Here is a 19,765-nt window from a genome sequence, read left to right on the forward strand (position 1 = left end):
TCCATCCAATCTCTCAGGTGAAGGCCAGGTGATAGGGGATTGGTCCACTGGTCTTAGGAAGGCGTGGCCTCATCTGGAAGCAAAAAAGAAGAGACAGCAGGTTGGTATCCAGGTTAACTGGTATAGTTTGTAGGTGTAGCTTAAGCAGGTGGTCACGTACCTGGGGGGGCTTTAACAGGAAGTGAGGCCCTTCCAGTAGAAGTTCTTGCAGCCGGCCTTGCGTTCGCGGGGGGGTATGTTGTTGGGTTGGTCGGCAGACCGCTCCAGGTTCATCCTCCCTCCTGTCGCCTCAGCTTCCCGCTGGACGTCGGCCTCAGGCAGAGACATCTGAGCGAGCAGGTCCTCCACCGCACGTTTGCTCCACTCCTGAGGATCCAGAAATCAATTTAGCACCAAAGCAGACCCTTTAGCACAGCTACGAGCAGCTAGAACAGTTTAGATCACTTTTTGGAACCACGTGGTGCACCTGGGAGAACAGTGATGAACGAGTTTAGAGCAGCTCAGAATGACTCAGCATGGATTAGGACACAACTAATAGTAACCAAGCAGAAGATCTCAGAACTGTTTAGAGCAACTTGGAAGTTTTTCTGGGATCTTCCCAAGAAGACACATTTGATCTGAACTGACCTGCTGTTTCAAAACATTAATGTGGATGAAAAGAGAAGAAATCATAAGAAGAAAGAAACTGTCCAGTTTTAACTTCTATTGTAAATCACTGTTTGTTTCTATTTTTGTTTTTTCCACTTTGTGTCTCTATGATGTCACGGAGAGCAAATATCCTGATATAATCATCTCGGCAAACACAAGTCCCACCCACACATTCAGCAGCCAATCAGAGTTTGATTCAATGAAGGCAGATGGGAAAGGGGGAGGAGCTGCACCAATGCCCTCAGATAAAGAAGGATTATTCTGAGCTGTGAATCATGCAAAGCTCCTCTGGCAGAGTTAAAGAATAGAAATATGGAGCTGAAGCAGAACTTTGAAGAAATACTTGGAACCCTCGAACTGTCTTTTCTGCTACCTTTGCTTAGCATAAAACACGTTGAATAAGAGGGAGACAGCTAGCCCGGCTCCAGAGATAATAAAACATCTCACTAACAGAGCCTCATCATCGTGACGCTTTAATCTGAAGGGAGCTGTTTCCCCACTGTTCCTTCAAAGTAAGGGCGCACTAAAACGATGCTGCGAGCTGTCAGGGTGCTCGGTCTCACCTGTGACAGGAACCCTGCGCTGCGAGGTCGTTGCAGCAGCCGGTGATTGCGCAGCTCCAGCTCCAGCTCCAGGTCCGGGTCCTGCAGCTGGTCTCTGTCTGGCTGAGAGGAAACTCCGGTACTGCACAGAACCAGTGCCACGAGAACCAAAATGGCGGGACAACGTACACACTGCATACCTGGAGGAGAGCAAGAAGAAGACGTTAAAAGAGGAAAAGAACCAAGAAAAACAGTGGAGAAGGAGAAGCTCCTACTGGTGCTGGTCTGGTTTCTTCTGCTGGTCCTGGTGCTGGTTCTGGTTCTTGGCTCTCTCTGGTCCTGGTGCTGTGGGTGCTGCCCTTTTGAAGCCTGGTGCTCCTCCTCCTGTGGGTCACATGATGCCGCGTGGCTGATTGACAGCTGGCGAGCTGCAAGGTGATGAAGGAACTCTGACTTACAAGTTAAACAAAAGTCCATTAATCCTTATTGACTTTAAATGGAAGCCGAGCAATAAAACAATAAACCTATCAGCAGCAGCGCGCCGCAGCTGCCGCCGCTCATCTCCGGCAAATACAACAGCGGAACGTCGGGCTGAAGAGGACGGGAATTAACGGAGCGTTCAGAGGATTAGCAGACTTCATTAGCACTCGCTGATATCTCCATTAAACAAAGAGGCAGCAGCAGAGTCGCCCACTCAACATTTAGTCAGAACAAACACGACTTTTATACCGTCGAAAAACACTTTGTGCTGCTTTCAAATGTTCTTCTGCAGGGAGACGGAGTGGAAATGACATCAGGGAATCCCACCAACACGGATGACTCAACGCAGTCCCAGCAGAGCGTAAAATAACACTCGATTCAAGTCCAACTTCAGAGGAAGCACTTTAGATAACGGCTCGCAATAAGCAGCGCAGCTCTTCACGATGCACACGCCGCGAGAACAGATCCTGATATTATATTTCAGGAGGAACACGACTGATCTTCCTCAGGGGAATAAAAGCAGGAGCGTTAAATGTTCACATTTTACACTTTCAAATATTTGTGCTAAATCCAGTCTGCCCAGTTTAATGAGCAGAACAAAAAAAAGGAAAGACGTTTTTCTCCCTGCTGTTTGGATGAGTTGTTAGCAGTTTGGCTAATGCTACAGTAACCAGCACCAGGTTAGCGGTGACCCCTCTGCCTCTTTGCTACGAATTTAAGTAAAACTGATGACATCACTCCAGATGAATAAAACATGGGTGAATTTGATGACTGTTCTACTTTCAAGTTTCAGAATGGCCGAAGCTGTTTTCAGACGGCCATCTTTGTAGTCATAATAATAACAGAAACGTTGATTTCTGCAGTTCCTTTAACCCAAGGACCTTTACAAAAGAAAAGGAATAAAGCAGCTCCTCCTCACTCCACCCCAAACCTGCTTCTTCCTGTTAAAAGGGAGTTCTTCCTTCCCACTGTCGCCAGGTGCTGTGAGTTTGTGCTATTTAAGTACATTTGAGTTGCAAATTGAAGGATGAATGAGTGAATCAGGAGCATGTTGCATGTTTTCTTTTGCACCCACATTATTATTTGACAGTTTTATTGATGACATTTACAAACCCCCTGCCCTTATATGGTAGGGGTCTCCCCCATCAGAGGCCACCATTCTGCTAAAACCACTGCAGAAACTACAAAGAGGTCAACTCTGCCTCTAGACTTCCAAGATCCCGATCTGATCGAGTATCTGTGGGATGCGCCGGAACAAGCTAGATCCAACGTGTGAGAGCAGACACCCACCGAGTTCCCGTGCCTGTCTTTCATGTGTTTAATGCTATCTCGCTGGCTGGTCCCTTGAGGACAATAAAGGCTATCCAATCCAGCCTGATCCAATCTGGTGCTGCGGGATGGATTATCTGCACAAACACTGCAGCTCCCCTCATTGTTCCTCTGTGACCTCTGACCTCTCTCTGCTGTGGGACCTTTTGCAGCTGATTATCACTCCGCAGTGCTCTGACATTTTTACTGCAGCGCCTCGTTTCACTGAGGACAAACTGACACTCTCAGGCCTGAATGACACAAACACTCACAGGACGTGTAACAGGTTACTTCTGCTTTCCCTTCAGCCTCCTCTGCTCACAGCAGCCGCGCTCGTACGGGTGTGGAGAGTTTTGTAGTGTTGTTACTGGCTTTTAATCAAAAACAGAACACAAAATATGACAACAACAGTTTAAAGTTATTTAAAGTGAGCGTGCTTGTGCCCGGTGGAGCTGCTCTGGCTCAGCCGGATCACAGCGAGACAACACGTGAAGGTGGGATACGACACAATGATAGAAACAGAGGTAAGTCGTGATTGTTGGATGGTTCACACACCTTTCATGACGAGGGGAAACGGCTCTGTGGAAGGGATCACCTGACCAATAATATGGCTGCTGTGAGGTTACTGTACAGGTATTTCTTCTTACTTATTAGTATCTGTGTGTGATGTACCTAATGATAATGGATTGCATTTATACAGGCAGCTACAGTTGTAGCCACAGCTGCCCTGGGGCAGACTGACAATATCGCACCATCGGCCCCTCTGGCCAACACCAGTAGGCAACGGGTGAAGTGTCTTGCCCAAGAACACAATGACGAGGCTGTCCGAGCCGGGGCTTGAACCGGCAACCTTCCGGTTACAAGACGAACTCCCAACTCTTGAGCCACGACTGCACCTACACAGTTTGCTGATAGCCAGCATTAGTTGTTCTGATGCTCAATAATCCAGAAGATGAACATGCTCTAAATAAAGTTGATGGAACGTGTTCAGTGAGTTCATCACTCATCCTCAGAGTCCGCTGCGTTTCTCCAACCTTGTAAACTGAACAGCTGTGTAGCGATGGACACTTGCACCACACTAGCGTGTGAATCATAGTTCTTGGAGCTTCCTCTCAGGAACGAGCGCTGCTTTGAGAAGTGGAGGAGGTGCAAACGGAGCGAGCCTCAGGAGCGCCTGTCTGACAACGCTGCGATCGCAGTCTTTCCCTGACTCTCTGCACTCACAGAGAGTGTGAGTGCAGAGAGTCGGCTGCATTTCTCAAACCAAGAACATATATAACTGCACAAACGTGTAACATAACTGATGCCTAGTTCTGAGTTTTATGTAATAAATAATGCAAAAGTTTTGGGCTGTTCACATTTACAGCTGCTGCAACAACGATTTGCATGTTAACGATCATGAAACTGAGCTCACAGCTCATGTTAGTTAATAGTGTTAGTGAGTCTTAACTTCTATGTAGCTGTTTCTGAGGATGGAGACCTGTAGTGAGCTGAGAAGGAAGAACGCATCCTGGGGTTAAAAGCTCTCATCTTCTCATGCCATGAACATAATAAACGTGTCCCCTGTTCTGACTTTAAAAGTAGAATGGGAGGCAGAGCCTTCAGTTTTCAGGCCCCTCTTCTGTGGAACCAGCTTCCAGTTTGGACTCAGGAGACAGACACTATCTCTACTTTCAAGATTAGGCTTCAAACTTTGGACCATAAAATGTGTCTTTTTATTTATTTTGTATTCTTATGTCAATCAGAGATGGCTGAAAAGAAAATGTTTTAAAAGTTGTCAGACTTTCGATGGAAAGACCACATCACTGAGAATTTATTGCCACAGTATTTTCTTCAGTTTGTGTGGATGGAGGTTGGACAGGTTTCTGTTTCCACCTCAGCAGAGGAGGAACCAAAGAAGAACATTAATACGACACATTCAGGAAATTAGTTTTAAAAATTAATAAAGCACATCAATGTCTGCATTCTTACTTATTTATTGTACTTAAAGAGAATTTTTCCGGTATCTGTACTTTACTGGACTACCTACTTTTTAACACAAATATCTGAACTTTCTACTCCTCACATTTTAAAAACAGGCTCGTTACTTTAACACATTTGAGGGAAGTTATTATTTCACATCAACTGTGCACCTTCAAGCCTAAACAGTAACGCAGCAAAGGCAGTCCTGATGGGTCATAATTACCAACATTTAAGTCCCGAAAAGAGATAAAAGAGGCAAAACTGTATGCATCATTTGTAGTCAGGTTAAAATGGGCCACAAGGAGTGCAGGTGTCTGCAGGTTTGTCACAATTCATGGGCTGCAGGCCGATAACGTCACAGCGAGGCGACAAAGGCTGTGGATGATCTGATATCATCATGATGGTGTTGATCCTGGAACAACATAGTAAATGTTGTTCCAGGATCAACATTGCAAGTGACCAATCACATTGTTGTGACGTTATTTTTTGGCGCTCCAAGCCATTCGTGCATTTATGAAATTCCAATGTTGCACGGACAATATCAGTTCTGCTCAACATTTATTAAAGGGTCAGGATCCGTTGATCGGTGGACAGAGGCGCTTTCTCTTAAGTACAGTTTTTTGTTTTACGGCGGTTTTTCCCAAAGTCGCAAAAGTATGACGTCACAACATTTTGATTGGTCACTTGCTATGTTGATCCTGGAACAACCTTTAGTATGTTGATCTGGGAACAACACCAACACGACGATATCAATGCGTCCTTCATTTCCCCGAATTTGAAGGATGGGTCGGGTGTGTCCTTCGTGGCCCACCATATCCCAGAATTCATAGCGCGGCCCAGCCAAACTCCAGTTTCCAACAATGTCGGCCACTACTTAGTTTTAATATTACTCATATTACTCTTTCTGTGTCGCAAAATACATTTTTAAGATAGTTTCAGGCGAGAATGTAGCTGTAAACTTCAAATATCTGCAGATTTATCAGGACATCACGTTTGCAAAAGTGCTCCGATGTTTTCAGAGACGTCTGTTACCCACCAGCTCGAGAGCTGACCGGGCGAGAACGGCAAACTCCTGGCACGTTGTTTTCAGACTTATAAGTCACTCAGATAACTTAAACTGTTGTTGTTTGGCTTCTTTCAGTGTTTGATTTGTTCCTGAGTGAATCTGTTTGGCTGAGATTAAAGTTATAGTTTTCACACAGCTGAATAAACGTCAAACAGACTTAACTGATTATCATAAGTGTGAGATGGTCGAGAGTTTACTCCGGTGTGCTGTTATATTTAGACAGCGGTGACGCAGATCTGAAGGTTTGACCGTCCAATTTCACAGCCGCTCACTTCCGGCCGTCTCGGTCTTCTCGGCCCGGGTCCTCAGGAGGATGCAGCCACACACTGAGACGCAGGTTGTGTGTGTGCAGTTTGTCTAAAGGTCCGCTAAAGGTCCAGCTGCTGATTTAACAGGAAGAGGAATGGTAAATGGCCTGTATTTGTAAAGCGCTTTTCTAGTCCCTAAGGACCCCAAAGCGCTTTACACATCCAGCCATCAGGAAGGTGAACGTTAGCTTCGCTCGCTTCAAAGACATGTAAGTCTTCTTGTTTTAAATCTGTAAACATTATGTTTCTTCATGTTGTGAAAGCTGCTGCTAATCGCACTGATGCAGGCTAACTTTGATATTTAAAGGCTGCATGAAAACCCTCTGCAGGTTCGTGCAGGATAAACAGGTTCACTTGCTGCACAGTGGCCTGGTTTCATGGTCACAGTTAGTTTACATCAAGTGTAAACTGAACTCCACCTTCAGCTGTGTAGAAAGACAGCATGAACAGAGCAGAGGACGAACATCAGCTGATTTCAGGGTTCCTGCACCTGCTGAATCCCACTTTAACCAGAGCAGCAACAGAAAACTGCGATTTTTAAAAGTTCTCCCTTTGCTCTGTTCATGTTCCAGGTGACTGATCTGAGCCGATCACGTTCGTTCAGAACTGAAAGAAATTTGTTCTAATTGAACAAAAGTTCTCTTAGATTTTACTTTCTTGCTTTTATCTTTTTCAGAAGGACACGTCTGATATGTTGCTGCTTCTCTTTCTGCTGTTGCACTATGTGCACGTCCTTCCACATAGTCGCTGAGATCTATTCCCCATTATGTTGTGATTTTGTCTAAGAGTCAGTTTCATGTTGATGAACCTTCCTCCTGCTCGGCATCGTCACAGAAAGATCTGAGATCAATCTGTGATTCTGGGCTCCACACACATTTTCTCCTTCACCGTCTTCGTCTTCATCATCTTCTCTGGATGATAATGAACAACGCATTATCAGCTGCCGGTTGCCGTGGCAACACATTAACAGCAAACAGCCATTGCTAAGGAGCCGCCGGCATGAACACACACACGCGATGGAAAGCGATGACATCACGCTCCCCCCTGTGATGTTTTTGTTTCCACCCTGAGTCACCGTGTGAAGTCACAAACACAACGATTACTGTAATTTGGACCCGAGCGCTCGCATCACGCCCTCAGCGTGAGCGGGAACGTTAACCGACTCGACCGCCGCCGCCAACGCCTCAGATTTAAGCTTTAAAATGAAATTTCATGAGTCGTCTTGTTGTTTTTGAACACTGAGCAACATTAGTAAGAGAAATCACTTATCTGCTGCGCTAATCTTTAGATATGAAAATGCATTAGAGGGCCGCTCACAGCGTCCTGCAGCCACACAGATATCAGACAAAACAAGGTCATTAATCAGTGCTGGGACGTCGGTTACATGTTTCTTTCATGCAGACAATTTTTAGAAAACATTTGTAAAGCAAACACCCTATCAGAGCACTTCGCTCTCGCTCTGCAGGCCTACTTGTTGTTCCTAGAGTATTTAAAAGTAGAATGGGAGGCAGAGCCTTCAGTTTTCAGGCCCCTCTTCGGTGGAACCAGCTTCCAGTTTGGATTCAGGAGACAGACACTATCTCTACTTTCAAGATTAGGCTTCAAACTTCAGACCGCTGGAGGACTTTTGACGGTCCAATTCATCAGGACTGCACTGTTGTGGAAATGCAAAATAAACCAAGAGGCACAGACGTCTACAGGTCGAACAGCACGACTGCAGTCTGCATGTTTCTGACAGACTGTAAGCCGAGGACGATCAGGCGTACGCTGAATAACAACCCTCAGCAGCGTCAGTCTGGACACAGTGAGACCATGCATTAGCCTTCTTCATGCCTGGTTCGGTTTGCCTTTTCACACTGAGGCACAGAGAGAGTCCGTCACACCTGGTATCTGAGTTTTCCTCCTCTGTCACTTCTCTGAGGTGCTAGTTTGGACCAAACAGGATTTAAAGCTGAAAGATCAGGTCGTTTTCACCTTTTCTCAGCAAAATGGGAGGATTTAAAGGACTGTGGCGTTTGACAGTGATGCATGCTGTGCCAAGCAGAGTATTCTTCCACCAAACACATGTTAAAGAGCCCAAATCCTCCCATCTGTCGTGCTTTCAGAGCCGATCTGATGCATCGCAGCTGTTACGCTGTGCAGGTGTTTGGACCTGCAGTGCAAAGACTGTGTGTGTATCAGCTACTGTAGTTCAGTTTTTATAATCTCACATCACGTTAGTTTTTATTGTTGGTAAAACTTTTAGTATTTTTAGTTCTTACTGTACGACGGGCACAGCTGCCACCAACCTGTGGAGGAAACTTCATGTGTGTTCTCAGCCCGGTGGTGTGCACCTCACTTTATTTCCACAACAACAAGCGTGCTGCTAGCGGTGGAATCTGAGGTGGGACCGATCGTCATGAAGAACGTATTTGCAGCCTCTGTCTCGATTGGCTGAGACAAAGAGAGCTGCTCTGGTGAGCCCACATCGTCTCCACTGGGATCTTTTCTCACTCTCAAAGGTGAGATAAATAAACTGCTTCATCCCTGCACAACATGTGGAAGCTGAAGCAGAAGGCCACTGCTGTCATACAGGCGGTCAGAAAACGTTTCCTGCACTGACGAGTCTCGATTTCTGCTGCAATGTTCAGGTGATCGGCTCAGAGTCTGGAGGAAACGGCGTGGATGCATCTGGCCGCGTCACCAGCTCACGCTGCTGCTGGTGTGATGGTGTGGGGGCATCGTCGAAACACCACCCGATTGCTGTTGCTGAGCTTGATGTCTCAATGCTCAGTCAGAATGAGGATGAGTTCACTGCACTCAGACGGCCTCCGCACATCTGCAGCAGCTCTGTGATAATGTCGACACCAAAACATCTGGGGAAGCAGCGTCTGCCTCTCTCACAGTTTGAGGAAGTCAGACATCTTTATTTTAAACTATAAATCTTCATGTTTAAAGACAGAGCGACGTCTAAAGATGCTGACAGGTCTTTGCAAAGTTTGCAGTGATGGCTGCAGCTCAGGAGGTAGAGCGGGTCCAGTCTGCCAAAGTATCCTCGGGCAAGATGCTGAACCTCTCTGATGGATCCATCAGTGTGATGTTAAACAGAAAAAAGTGCTTGAATGAACAGGTGAAGTATTGCATATAGTGCATGTGGTGAGAATAAACAGGACGGCTCACAGGAGACTTCTAGAAAACATTTTTTATTAAACAGAATAAAGTTCACAAAATTCACCCAAAGAATCTTCTTTTTTTCTTAAACAATGAAAGATGAAAGTATAAACAAGCTCCGCCTGAATAAGAGAAAGCAGGCGGAGCCTCTCTGAGCACACAGCGCTGCACAGAGGACATCAGCAGAACTATTACGGTATAATATATTATCATGTATTAAAATATTAATAGTCATTATTATTATCAGTAGTATGACTCAGTAGTAATGTGAACAGCAGTCGTATTTACAGCAGGAGGCGCAGCAGTAAATCATATCTGGTTCATGCAGACGCGGCAGCGGCTGATCCGGTTACCTGGAAGGGGTCCCGAGTCTCTCCAGAGCTGCGGTCGACTGCACACAGAGAGAAATACAAACAGGAAGTAGTCAGTGTAATGATGTTTTTCTGTCAAAGCCCAGCCCTTTGGGGGCGGAGCCATCTCTGGCAATCAGCAGGACCATACTTAAGACCAGCACTGCCATCAGTTCTTCACCAGATCGCCATGGTGATAACCAGGCCTCGTAACTTCTTGTTTCTTAATCTCGTGTCCCACAGCCATCTCGTCAAGTCACCACGTGACTCGTTCACAACTCCGTATTCTGTTTCTGGAATTCCACTCACTCACCACTTGGACGCCCACCCAGCTACCCCACCCTCCCTCCACAGCTTTATGTCTCCACCTAAAGCTACAGATCAATAACCAGGATCTTTCCACTACCGCTTCGCTCTTCTTCAGTTTTCAGCGTTTCCTCATCAGAGATCCCCCGCCACGTCTTCACGTCTTGCCATTGGTTATTCTGCATTTTCATTAAAACTTGGGAAATCTTATTACTGCTCTGTGTTGTGTCTGCACTTGGATCCTTCTGACCTTGAAAGTATGAACTGGCTGAAGAAATGGACCCAATTCAGACGGCAATCGCGAAGCAGGCAGTCGTGGTTCAGTCAACATGTCTTGACTTTAAGTTTTTAAGTAATCAGTGTAAAATTTCTATCCACAAACTGTAGTTTCTGTTCTGAAGGCACTCCTGGTCCTAGTCAGCCACGTGCACCTACGTATCCTTCTCCATCCACCGCCACCATAGGGGCTTCTCCGCCTTTTCCCCCTGTCAACCCGTTTTCCACAATGCTGTCTCTGGGTGAGTTGGGTTGGTGTGTGGAGGATTTGTTACAGTGCTCGCTTGTTTTCGGTCGATGCTTTGAAACTCCTATTTTGTTGGACAGCTGAGAGGAAATGCACTGGCATGGGCTGAAGCATACCTTTCTCCCTGGCCTCTTCCTGAAAATTGAGCAAACAACCAGCTCTCCCACTTGTTCCTCTTCAACCTCCCATTCCTGCAACTGTTCTCAATAACCAAAGTTTAACCTCGATCACTCATCAAGTGGAACCAGTCCACTTAGTTTTCTTTGGTAATCGCAGAGACTCATTCCACACTTCTGCTTCCCCCTCAGACCCCTCTGATCTTCAGCTATCCACGGCTAAAGAAACCCATATAGACTGGCCCAGTGATGAGGCTGCAAGCTGGAGTCTGTTCAGTCTGGTCAACTGCCCAAGATCGGCGCTACCGTCCAGCTCACACGAATTTCCCTCACCACCCGATTCACCATCTGTCCTCCATTCCCACTGAGTAACACAACCTTCAAGAAGTTTTCAATAAAGATCAAGCCTGTCGCGTCGCTATGGTTGTGGTGACCTTCTCTCCAGAGCTCCGATACCCTCAAGACACCTCTCCATTGCCTCCCTTTCCAGCTGTAAGTTGTTAGCTGCCGGCATCATCCATCCCTCAAACCAAGTATGTTCTGGTTCCCTTTTCGTTCCCAAGAAAGACAAGACACTAGGACCGTGCATTGATTAAAGAGCACTGAATGACATTCAAAAACTAGTAGTGATTACCTCCCATTAACCGTTCACAGGGACAGTTTTCATGAACTCTATGGTATCCTCATCGCCTCATTTGTATCAGGGAGGCGGATGAATGGAAGCATTTAATATACCATTCGGACACTTTGAGTACTTGGCGATGCCTTTGGGCCTCACCAATGCTCCCGGGGTTTTCCAGACCCTCACTAATGACATACTGAGGGATTTTTTTTTAACATGTTTGTTGGGTAGAAAAGATCAGGATAATATCCTCAAGACACATCAGATCCATGTTTGAAGTGTCCTACTGTGTAGCATCCCTGGCTGAATGATGGTCTCTTATACTGATGCTTTACAGAGGTTTTATTGGAAAAGTTTTTATTGAAACATTCAGTGAAGACACCGTAAGAGCTAGGAGCAAAACAAAACCAGCAATATTAATACCATAACATCAAAGGAAACAAATTTCTCCTGCTCACATATAGCATATACATCGAATTTACATCATTCAATTCATTATATCACCTCACTAACTTACAACTACACATAAAGGTCAAGGTCAAGGTTAACAACACATAAACTATTAAACGACATTTTGATTGAATTCAATTGAATTCAATTCAATTTTATTTATATAGCACCAAATCACAACAAAAGTCGCCTCAAGGCGCTTCATATTGCACGTAACTTATTCCGTTAAAGGAAACATTAACAAACCTTGTGCCACTGTCAGCCAGGTACTAATTGGCAAAGGAAACGTACATGTTTTTCACTTTAAGGCACACTATTTACCATATCCTAAAAGAAACGTTACTAACAAGCCCTTTAACGGTTTTGCGCCAGTTTCCTGCTTCAAAATAAAAGCATGGATTTCAAAATAAAACCGAAGTACCTTTCAAACAAACGTGAAATATTTACCAAATTTAAAGGTCAACTACATACTGGTCTTCTAGAGAGCTGCCAATACATGAAGGCAGAAAAATTTGAGTTTCACTCTCCATCTGTCACCTTCCTGGGTTAAACCTTGGCAGGAGGTAAGGTGAAGACGTACAATCTGTCTGTCCCATGTCTCGAAAGCATCTGCAATGTTTCCTCAGATTTGCCAACCTCTGACGCTAATTCATCAGAAACTACAGTCAGGTAACCGCACCTCTTTCTCACCTTAGCTTCAACAAAAGTCCTTTCACTCGGTCCCCTGAAGCCTAGACAGCCTTCATCACGTTAAAACAACTCTTCACCTCTGCACCTGTCCCGGTTACCTATATATCACGAAGCAGTTTACGGTGGACATTGACGGCTCTGATTCAGGTGTCTCTCTCTCAGCGAACCGGGCTGCAGCCATGTGCCTTTTTCTCTCGTTGTCTAACTACCATGGAACAAAACTGTGATGCAGGAGATTGTGAGTTGCTTGCCGTCAGTTAGGATGATGAACCAGTCCATATCAGTGGAACTACCCAGCATGACTTCTTTCCCATTGTGATCTGATGTGTTTTCTAAGTGTTCCTTAAATTCTGAGCCGTGTATATCCCAACAGGCTGTACACACATGAAGGTGTTGCACAAATACGGTGTATACAAATACACAATATTTCAACTCTTAAGAAAAATCATCTGGTCCTCAGCAGGTAGAGTTTTGGCAGTTGGCTAGTCTGGAGCATTGAGCTGTGTGTTAACATGGTGACACAAAGAGCAGTGACCTTAGCAAAGGTGTGTCATACCTGAACATGTTGCTGGGGTTCAGAGCAGCCAGCCAATAGCTGTAGGAGTTGGTGTAGAAGTTGCAGGTTCCTCTTTCATGACACTCAATGAAGGGGAGCTTCCTGAACTGTTCTAGACAGGACCCGGGTGAGGCCAGAGGCTGACCTGACCCCTCCGCCCCTGCTCCGGTTTCCTGGGGAATCAGTCACAACTGGGGTCAAAGGTCAGAACAATGGTTCATCCACTGCAACACTGGTTTGGTACTTTAGAGAACTGTTTTTATTTGCTTATTGTACCTTAAAAAGCTGCGGATATGAAAACATGAGCTCACCATCACAAAGGAGTAACCCGTCCAGAGCGAGACCCAGTTGGTGGGACAGGTGGGAATCATACTGGTCTGACTGTGGACGGCGATCACTGTGGAAGCTCTGGCCTCACACACAGAACACCTGCGGCACGAGAAGCAGCGCCCGTGAACACGTGTCGCCCGGTGCATCACATGTTCACAAGTAGAGAAACATTGGTATTGGCGTGAGACGGAAGTGCGTGGCTGTGTTTTACCGGCTGATGTAGTTGCTCAGTGACTCGTTAGTGACGAAGGGCAGCCCTTCTGCCACCAGTTTATCTGTGGACAACCAGTAGGACAAGTCGTTGTGTGCGGCATAGAGACAGTTCTGCCCAGGGCTGCAGATCAGGAAGGGCATGGTGGTGAAGCGCCTCAGACAACTACCTAACGTCCCTGCAGACAGAGAAGGACGTGTTATTTGAACCCTCTCGGGTCTCCAGTTGTGCTACAGATTTAAAGGATTCAAACTCTGGATGAGGTCGGCACACCCATGAAGTTTAACAGGTTGTTTTCCCCCAATTTTTTAGTGTCAAGCATTATTTTTAAAGTAGCATTCAGACTTCTCAAATGTTTCATATGAATGATAGAAAATGTAAGCAGGGTCTTGGATTACCCAAGTCTTGTCCGTGAGCTCGACTGTTGCCGTTGATGAACAGCAGCGAGTAACCCTCGTATATGAGTTTTGTTTCTTCAGGACATGTTGGGATGTCGGTCGTCTGGCTGTGTCGGGTGAACAAGAAGCTGATCTTTTCAGGTGATGCTGACATAGTACCCGGTGTACCCCGAGAACCTTTAAAGCCAACTGGACCTTGTGGGCCTGGACAACCTAAAGCACAGAGGCAGTGAGCAGTTTCAGATCCACCACAGCAGTGAGCTGCAGCATTTAGTGTATATACATGGGCAGAGATGTTAGTGCCTTGTATGTGGTGGTAAAGCCACCAAACCCTAAATTAAAATGAAGATTCTGTTCCTCTAGGCACATATGAGTAAAGACTCCTTACAGACAGAGCAGACAGCAATCACAACACGTTCACATGGACCTCACCACCAGTTTCTGGATCACTATGTAGGTCCTTCAGGTAGACTGAGAAATGTGCCATTACGTCACTACATTTATTTGTTTTGGGTTTGTTTTTTATCCGCTCACCTTCTATAAACGACAGCAACCAGACACAACATTAATTAGCTGTAGGGACCTCTGTTACTCTGTTACTGCTGATTACAGTCACACCGCATCCATGTACGTCCTGTACCGGCAGTTTCAAGTCTCTATTAACCTCGCCTGCTCCTGCCAGAGTCGTTTCCTCAGCAGGTATATCACTACACGAGGAAAATCTATTTGAAGCATGAACAGGTCGGGGGCACAGATGTAGATTTTCCCCATTACATCACATTAACTTAACCGGCTGCTTTTCCGACTGTTCGGGAACATCTGCTGGGAAAGGTAAGGGCAGCTAAGCTGTTTTGGCCAGCACAGGCTTCCTGTTTGCGGCTGAATTTTGACAAAACGCTGTAGAAGGGTAGAGTGGGGTCGTGTTAACCATCTACTACATCCACCAAGGTCTTGAGGTTCAAATGAACGATTTACTCAACTTTAAAAGTACGAGTCTTATATGTGTGATTTGTAAAACATGTACAACAAAGAACTGTGTGAAAGTTCACTGAGTGACACAAACCGCAGCTGCGTAACAGGATCAGAGGGTGAAACAACACCACAGCAAGAGCAACAACATCAAAAAGTCCATTCAGTGTAGAAAACATGATTCTTTCCAGTTGAATTATTGCTGAAAATGTTGTTTTACGCCACAAACTCTCTTCACACTCACACTCACTCGACAGCATTTTGAGTATTTCTAGCATTAAATTTGTTTTAATGTCGGACATTTCTACCTTTTGTTCCGGGCGCTCCTCCATCTCCCTTTTCTCCTTTTATCCCAGGGCCTCCAGTTTGTCCTTTTTTACCCGTGTTCCCACAGTGACCCTTCACACCTGCAGCCACAAACACAACATTGCTTCAGTCACACTTTCACTGCTTGTACCTGAAGCTTTGTGTCCTCTGGATCTCTCAGGACTCTCCAGGATCAGGGAACACCCCCACAAGTTTCCCCCAGTTTTATTCCTTTGTTTTTAATTAAGCTCGTGTGACTGACCAGGCCGGGTTTGCAGGCACCAGAAGTTGCAGTAAGATCTCCAACTTTGTCCACACTCACCTTTGGGGCCATGATTCCCAGGGGAACCTGGAAATCCTTTTTCCCCACCGGGCCCTGGCCCTCCAGGTGAGCCTTTGTCTCCGGGAAACAACAGTAACTGTCTGGTTACATTTAGCCCCTTTGTTCCTGCAAGAGGTAACATTCAGTATTACATACAACACATGTGTCACCATGCAGGTGTGTTTCTGCCATGTTACCTTTTTGTCCAGGACAGCCCTGAGGTCCTGGTACGCCGCATCCACCCGCTGGGCCTTTGTTCCCATTCATCCCTCAAAACACAAACGAAGAGCAGCTCTATTAATCGCTTCACCTTCAGATATCAATATTAGATCTTTTAATAACATGAATATATAAGAGAGCATTAGCACACATATAGATACATACATTTAACCGAAGCACACTTTGCTTGCATGAAATAAAAAGGCCTGTTTGCTGAACCTCTCGCTACGACTGTATGTTTAAATCTGAGAAATTAAAGAAATATCAGACAGACTAAACTATCACCGTATGCTGATGATGTCATTTTGTTTATTTTAAGATACACAAATCACTTTTAGCTTAACTACATTTATTAAAAATAATGTGGACATATCTCAGGATGTGCCGCAAGTCTGTGGGAAATCTCTGATGGACTGAACTTAGGAGGTAACTGGAAACCCCTTTAAAACCAGTGCTGTTGTACTGGGAATCCATCCTACCTGACAAACCATCCTACCCGTCGTGTCTGTGTATGCACACAACACCAAATTCACTGGCAAACCATCCTGGCTTTATGAATATGAGCTACAAGTATACTCTGATGGGCAAAGTTAAGTGGCAAACCATCATACCTACTTAAATTTGTGCTGCAATTACTCTGTGACAGCAGAAATGTGCATAAACTACTTACGGTAGGACGCTTTGCCAAAGTAGGATGGTTTGTCAGAACACTGTAACCTTCCAAACTCTTCAGTCATTGCATAGAAAGAACCTGACCTAAGTATTTCTGCAATACAGTTGATTGTTGAATTATTCTTGGTGTGGTTGCATATACCACGAGACAGATCCACACACAGCAGACATGATACCAAATACAGGTGGATGGAACTGACGAGTGATCTTTAAAGTACTTTTCAGTGCAATAAGGAAGAGTCCAGAGAGGAACAGTCAGCAGTGCAGGAGGTTCAATTCATTTTGCAAATGCATGATACATACGCGGAGGTTAAAGTGCATTTAACTTTCAGATTCTAGAATCATAAACTGAATTAACGAGATGTTCAGCGCATATTTAAGAGTTGAATAACATCAGTGCCAGATTGGTGTCCATGCACCAACTCTTCTTCCTCATTCTGCAGATTTGTTGCTGTCAGAGATGCGACCTACCACAGTGGTATCATCAGCAAACGAACAATTTAACAGCTGTAAAGTGACAGAAGCAGTTTGTTGTGTAGAGAGCGTACAATGGAGACAAAACACCTCATGGTGCGCGAGTGTTGTGTGAATTTAAACAACCCACTTCCTACAGAAGAAACTGCAACTTTCTGTTCTTTCTACAGAAAGTGGTTTGTATCGTATCTAACAGACTCCAGTTTGTGCATGTAAATGGAGAGTCCTCTTCACACACTGAGGTTAATTATGGAGTTCCACAGGGTTCAGTGCTAGGACCAGTTCTGTTTACATTATACATGCTTCCCTTAGGCAGCATCATTAGAAGACATAGCATACATTACAAAAGAATAAAGTTTATTTTGAACATGTAAATATAAGAAGTAGAGGTGGGAATCACCATATACGATACGATATTATTGCAATTAAATATTTTGCGATATTCAGATTCTGTACATAAAGGTAAACTTGATCAATATTCATTTTATCTAATATCAAAGTCTCACACTCAGTCTTTCTCTCATTTCAGTTTTATTGTTGACAAACTGAACGGTTTGTATTACAGTCTAGTCCAACTTAACTGAACGCAACCATCTGGTACAATTATAGCTATTCTGAACTATGTAATTTATGAAAACTATGCAGCCCCTTCAGCAACTGAAGAATTTGAAAGTAAATTAAAACAAAATATAATTTTACATTAAATAAAAAAGTTTTAAACTTAATTAAAATAAAACATGTCTTAAATTAAAATAAGTAAACTGTCATGTTTATTGCTGCCATAAAAAAAGTTAAACACATTTGGACAGTGAAGGAATGTCAGGATTCTTGCTCAGAACAAGGATCAACATGCTCTGAAGTCAGAGCACAAAAACCTTTTTTGTAACAAAATATTGATTTCTGCTGTCCCTATATCGATACATTATTAGCAAACAAAATATCAGGATACTACACAGTATCGATTTTCCCCCCACCCCTAATAAAAAGAAGAAAAAGCAGAAAAACTTTGTTAAAGTGAAGATGTCAGGTTGTCAGGAGTATCTCATATCCACACAGTGTTTTCTGACAATGTTGCATTTAATTCTGTTGTATTGTGTACAGTATCTTATTCTTATTATCTTATCCTGTTCCAGTGTTTTCTTAATTTTTGCTGCTGTAACTTTGCACTGTCCACTTTCTGCTGTGACACAACAAATTTCCCAAGTGTGGGACTAATAAAGGTGATCTTATCCTACCTGATCTCATCTTATGCTGCCAAGCTGTTCTTGCCCAGATGATAACTGTGGACACTGACTGAAAGTAGACCGAAGGCTAAACATCCAAAAAAGTCTAAACAGTTACTTTAATCTGGTGAAAGAGCAGCTGTAAAAGCTATAGCTGTGGTTAATGTCACATTCATTCTGGGATGTATTATTATTATTATATTTACGTCTTAATAAAAGCACGAGCTAAAAAATAATCAGAGCAAATCATTTATCATAAAAGAAGTTTCGAGATAACTTCTCTGTGCGCACAGCTGCTGAGTTCTACATGTTGAGCATTTACATGCGAGGAATTTAATTGCACCCATGAAATTAAATCATTTGCTAAAATTATTTTTTACTTGCACATTTGTTATGACATAAATATAATTCCATAGATGTATGCACACCTGAGGACAGACATGAAACAGCGTTGTGAAGCTGCAAACAGCAAACGTGGAGTGATTATTATTTCAGTCCTTACCAACAGGTCCTCTGACACCTACATCTCCCTTCCTGCCTCTGGGTCCTTGTGAGCCTGGTGGGCCACATGCACCCTGTAAAACCACAAAAGCAGCTGATGGTTTTTAATACTGTCATATTAACACTCCTTATTCTGTTTGATATAGACAAAAATTTGAATGCTTTGTAGTGCAGTGCCAGAAAACCCCACATGGGGGCAGTCTCTGCTTGGTAACAGTCAGCCTCAGTGAGCTGTTAAAGATGGGGTGGACTGAAGATGAGAACACTTCAAACTGCGTTTCCATTTGTCATGGGCGTGTCCCTGACTTCTAATTTGTTGATTAAATGTAAATTTAGAGTAATAAACTATTCAAAAAACAAGCATGTGGTATGCTAGCTAGCTAACTCCTCATTTATAACAGGCATTAGCATGGACAGCTATAATGGCTGCGTGCACTGCAGCCAGGGGTAGTAATAAGTAGCCCAACATTTCACCATTACTATAGTTAATATTGATTATAATATTTATTAGTATAATTATTTTTGTGATGAGCAACAGTTGGTTCCTTATTTTTTTTAATATATGTAGCCCTGGGTATAAAAGTAGCTCATTATTTAAATTTGTTCATTAATATTGATAGTTAATTGCAAATGTTTAATGTGTTCAAGAATGTATACAAATGCCTGCAAAGTATGTGATGTGTGTCAGTTAAATGCACAACCTTTTTATTTGTATTTTGAGGTTTATGTCATTATTTTTGATATGATATTGATATGTACTACAGCTCCAGTGAACCCTGAAGTAGTCTCAGGTAGAGGGGGTGGGAGTAAGTGGGGAGCCGTGTGCACTCTGCAGGAAGCGAGAGAGACGAGAGCTGAACAGTGTCGAGTGAACGCAGAGTTCATAGAAGGCGACAGACGTATTTTCGGGTTGACGGATAGTTAACTGGAGTCGAGAACTGTTGTACCCTACTGTGAGGTAAATGTGAATTTTGTCTGACACTTGTACCCAATGTTATTGTGTAAAACGGGCTAACTGCTAACCGCGATTAGCCGCTAGCACAACTGCTAACATAGCCGCTAG

At 44.1% G+C, this 19,765-nt stretch overlaps 2 protein-coding genes across 2 annotated transcripts in view; both read right to left on the minus strand.

Moving 5' to 3' along the window:
* LOC102788756 (uncharacterized) overlaps positions 1–1,667 on the minus strand; it is a 1,742-nt gene extending 75 nt beyond the window's left edge. Inside the window, exons 1-4 of the mRNA XM_006801216.3 lie at positions 1,466–1,667; positions 1,212–1,390; positions 161–366; positions 1–73 (exon numbers count right to left, since the gene is read on the minus strand). The exon at positions 1–73 is cut by the window's left edge and continues 75 nt beyond it. Of these exons, the coding sequence (XP_006801279.3) occupies positions 172–366; positions 1,212–1,390; positions 1,466–1,667 (576 nt within the window). The 3' untranslated portion in view covers positions 1–73; positions 161–171. The remainder of the gene's footprint in view (positions 74–160; positions 367–1,211; positions 1,391–1,465) is intronic.
* Positions 1,668–9,666: 7,999 nt separating this feature from the next.
* col4a3 (collagen, type IV, alpha 3) overlaps positions 9,667–19,765 on the minus strand; it is a 31,843-nt gene continuing 21,744 nt past the window's right edge. Inside the window, exons 40-48 of the mRNA XM_006801215.3 lie at positions 18,704–18,776; positions 15,811–15,882; positions 15,614–15,739; positions 15,294–15,392; positions 14,017–14,229; positions 13,619–13,796; positions 13,389–13,506; positions 13,078–13,250; positions 9,667–9,855 (exon numbers count right to left, since the gene is read on the minus strand). Coding sequence (XP_006801278.3) covers positions 9,774–9,855; positions 13,078–13,250; positions 13,389–13,506; positions 13,619–13,796; positions 14,017–14,229; positions 15,294–15,392; positions 15,614–15,739; positions 15,811–15,882; positions 18,704–18,776 — 1,134 coding nt within the window. The 3' untranslated portion in view covers positions 9,667–9,773. The remainder of the gene's footprint in view (positions 9,856–13,077; positions 13,251–13,388; positions 13,507–13,618; positions 13,797–14,016; positions 14,230–15,293; positions 15,393–15,613; positions 15,740–15,810; positions 15,883–18,703; positions 18,777–19,765) is intronic.

The sequence above is a fragment of the Neolamprologus brichardi genome, chromosome 14, assembly GCF_056152115.1.
Source record: "Neolamprologus brichardi isolate AB-2024 chromosome 14, ASM5615211v1, whole genome shotgun sequence".
NCBI classification, from domain to species: domain Eukaryota; kingdom Metazoa; phylum Chordata; class Actinopteri; order Cichliformes; family Cichlidae; genus Neolamprologus; species Neolamprologus brichardi.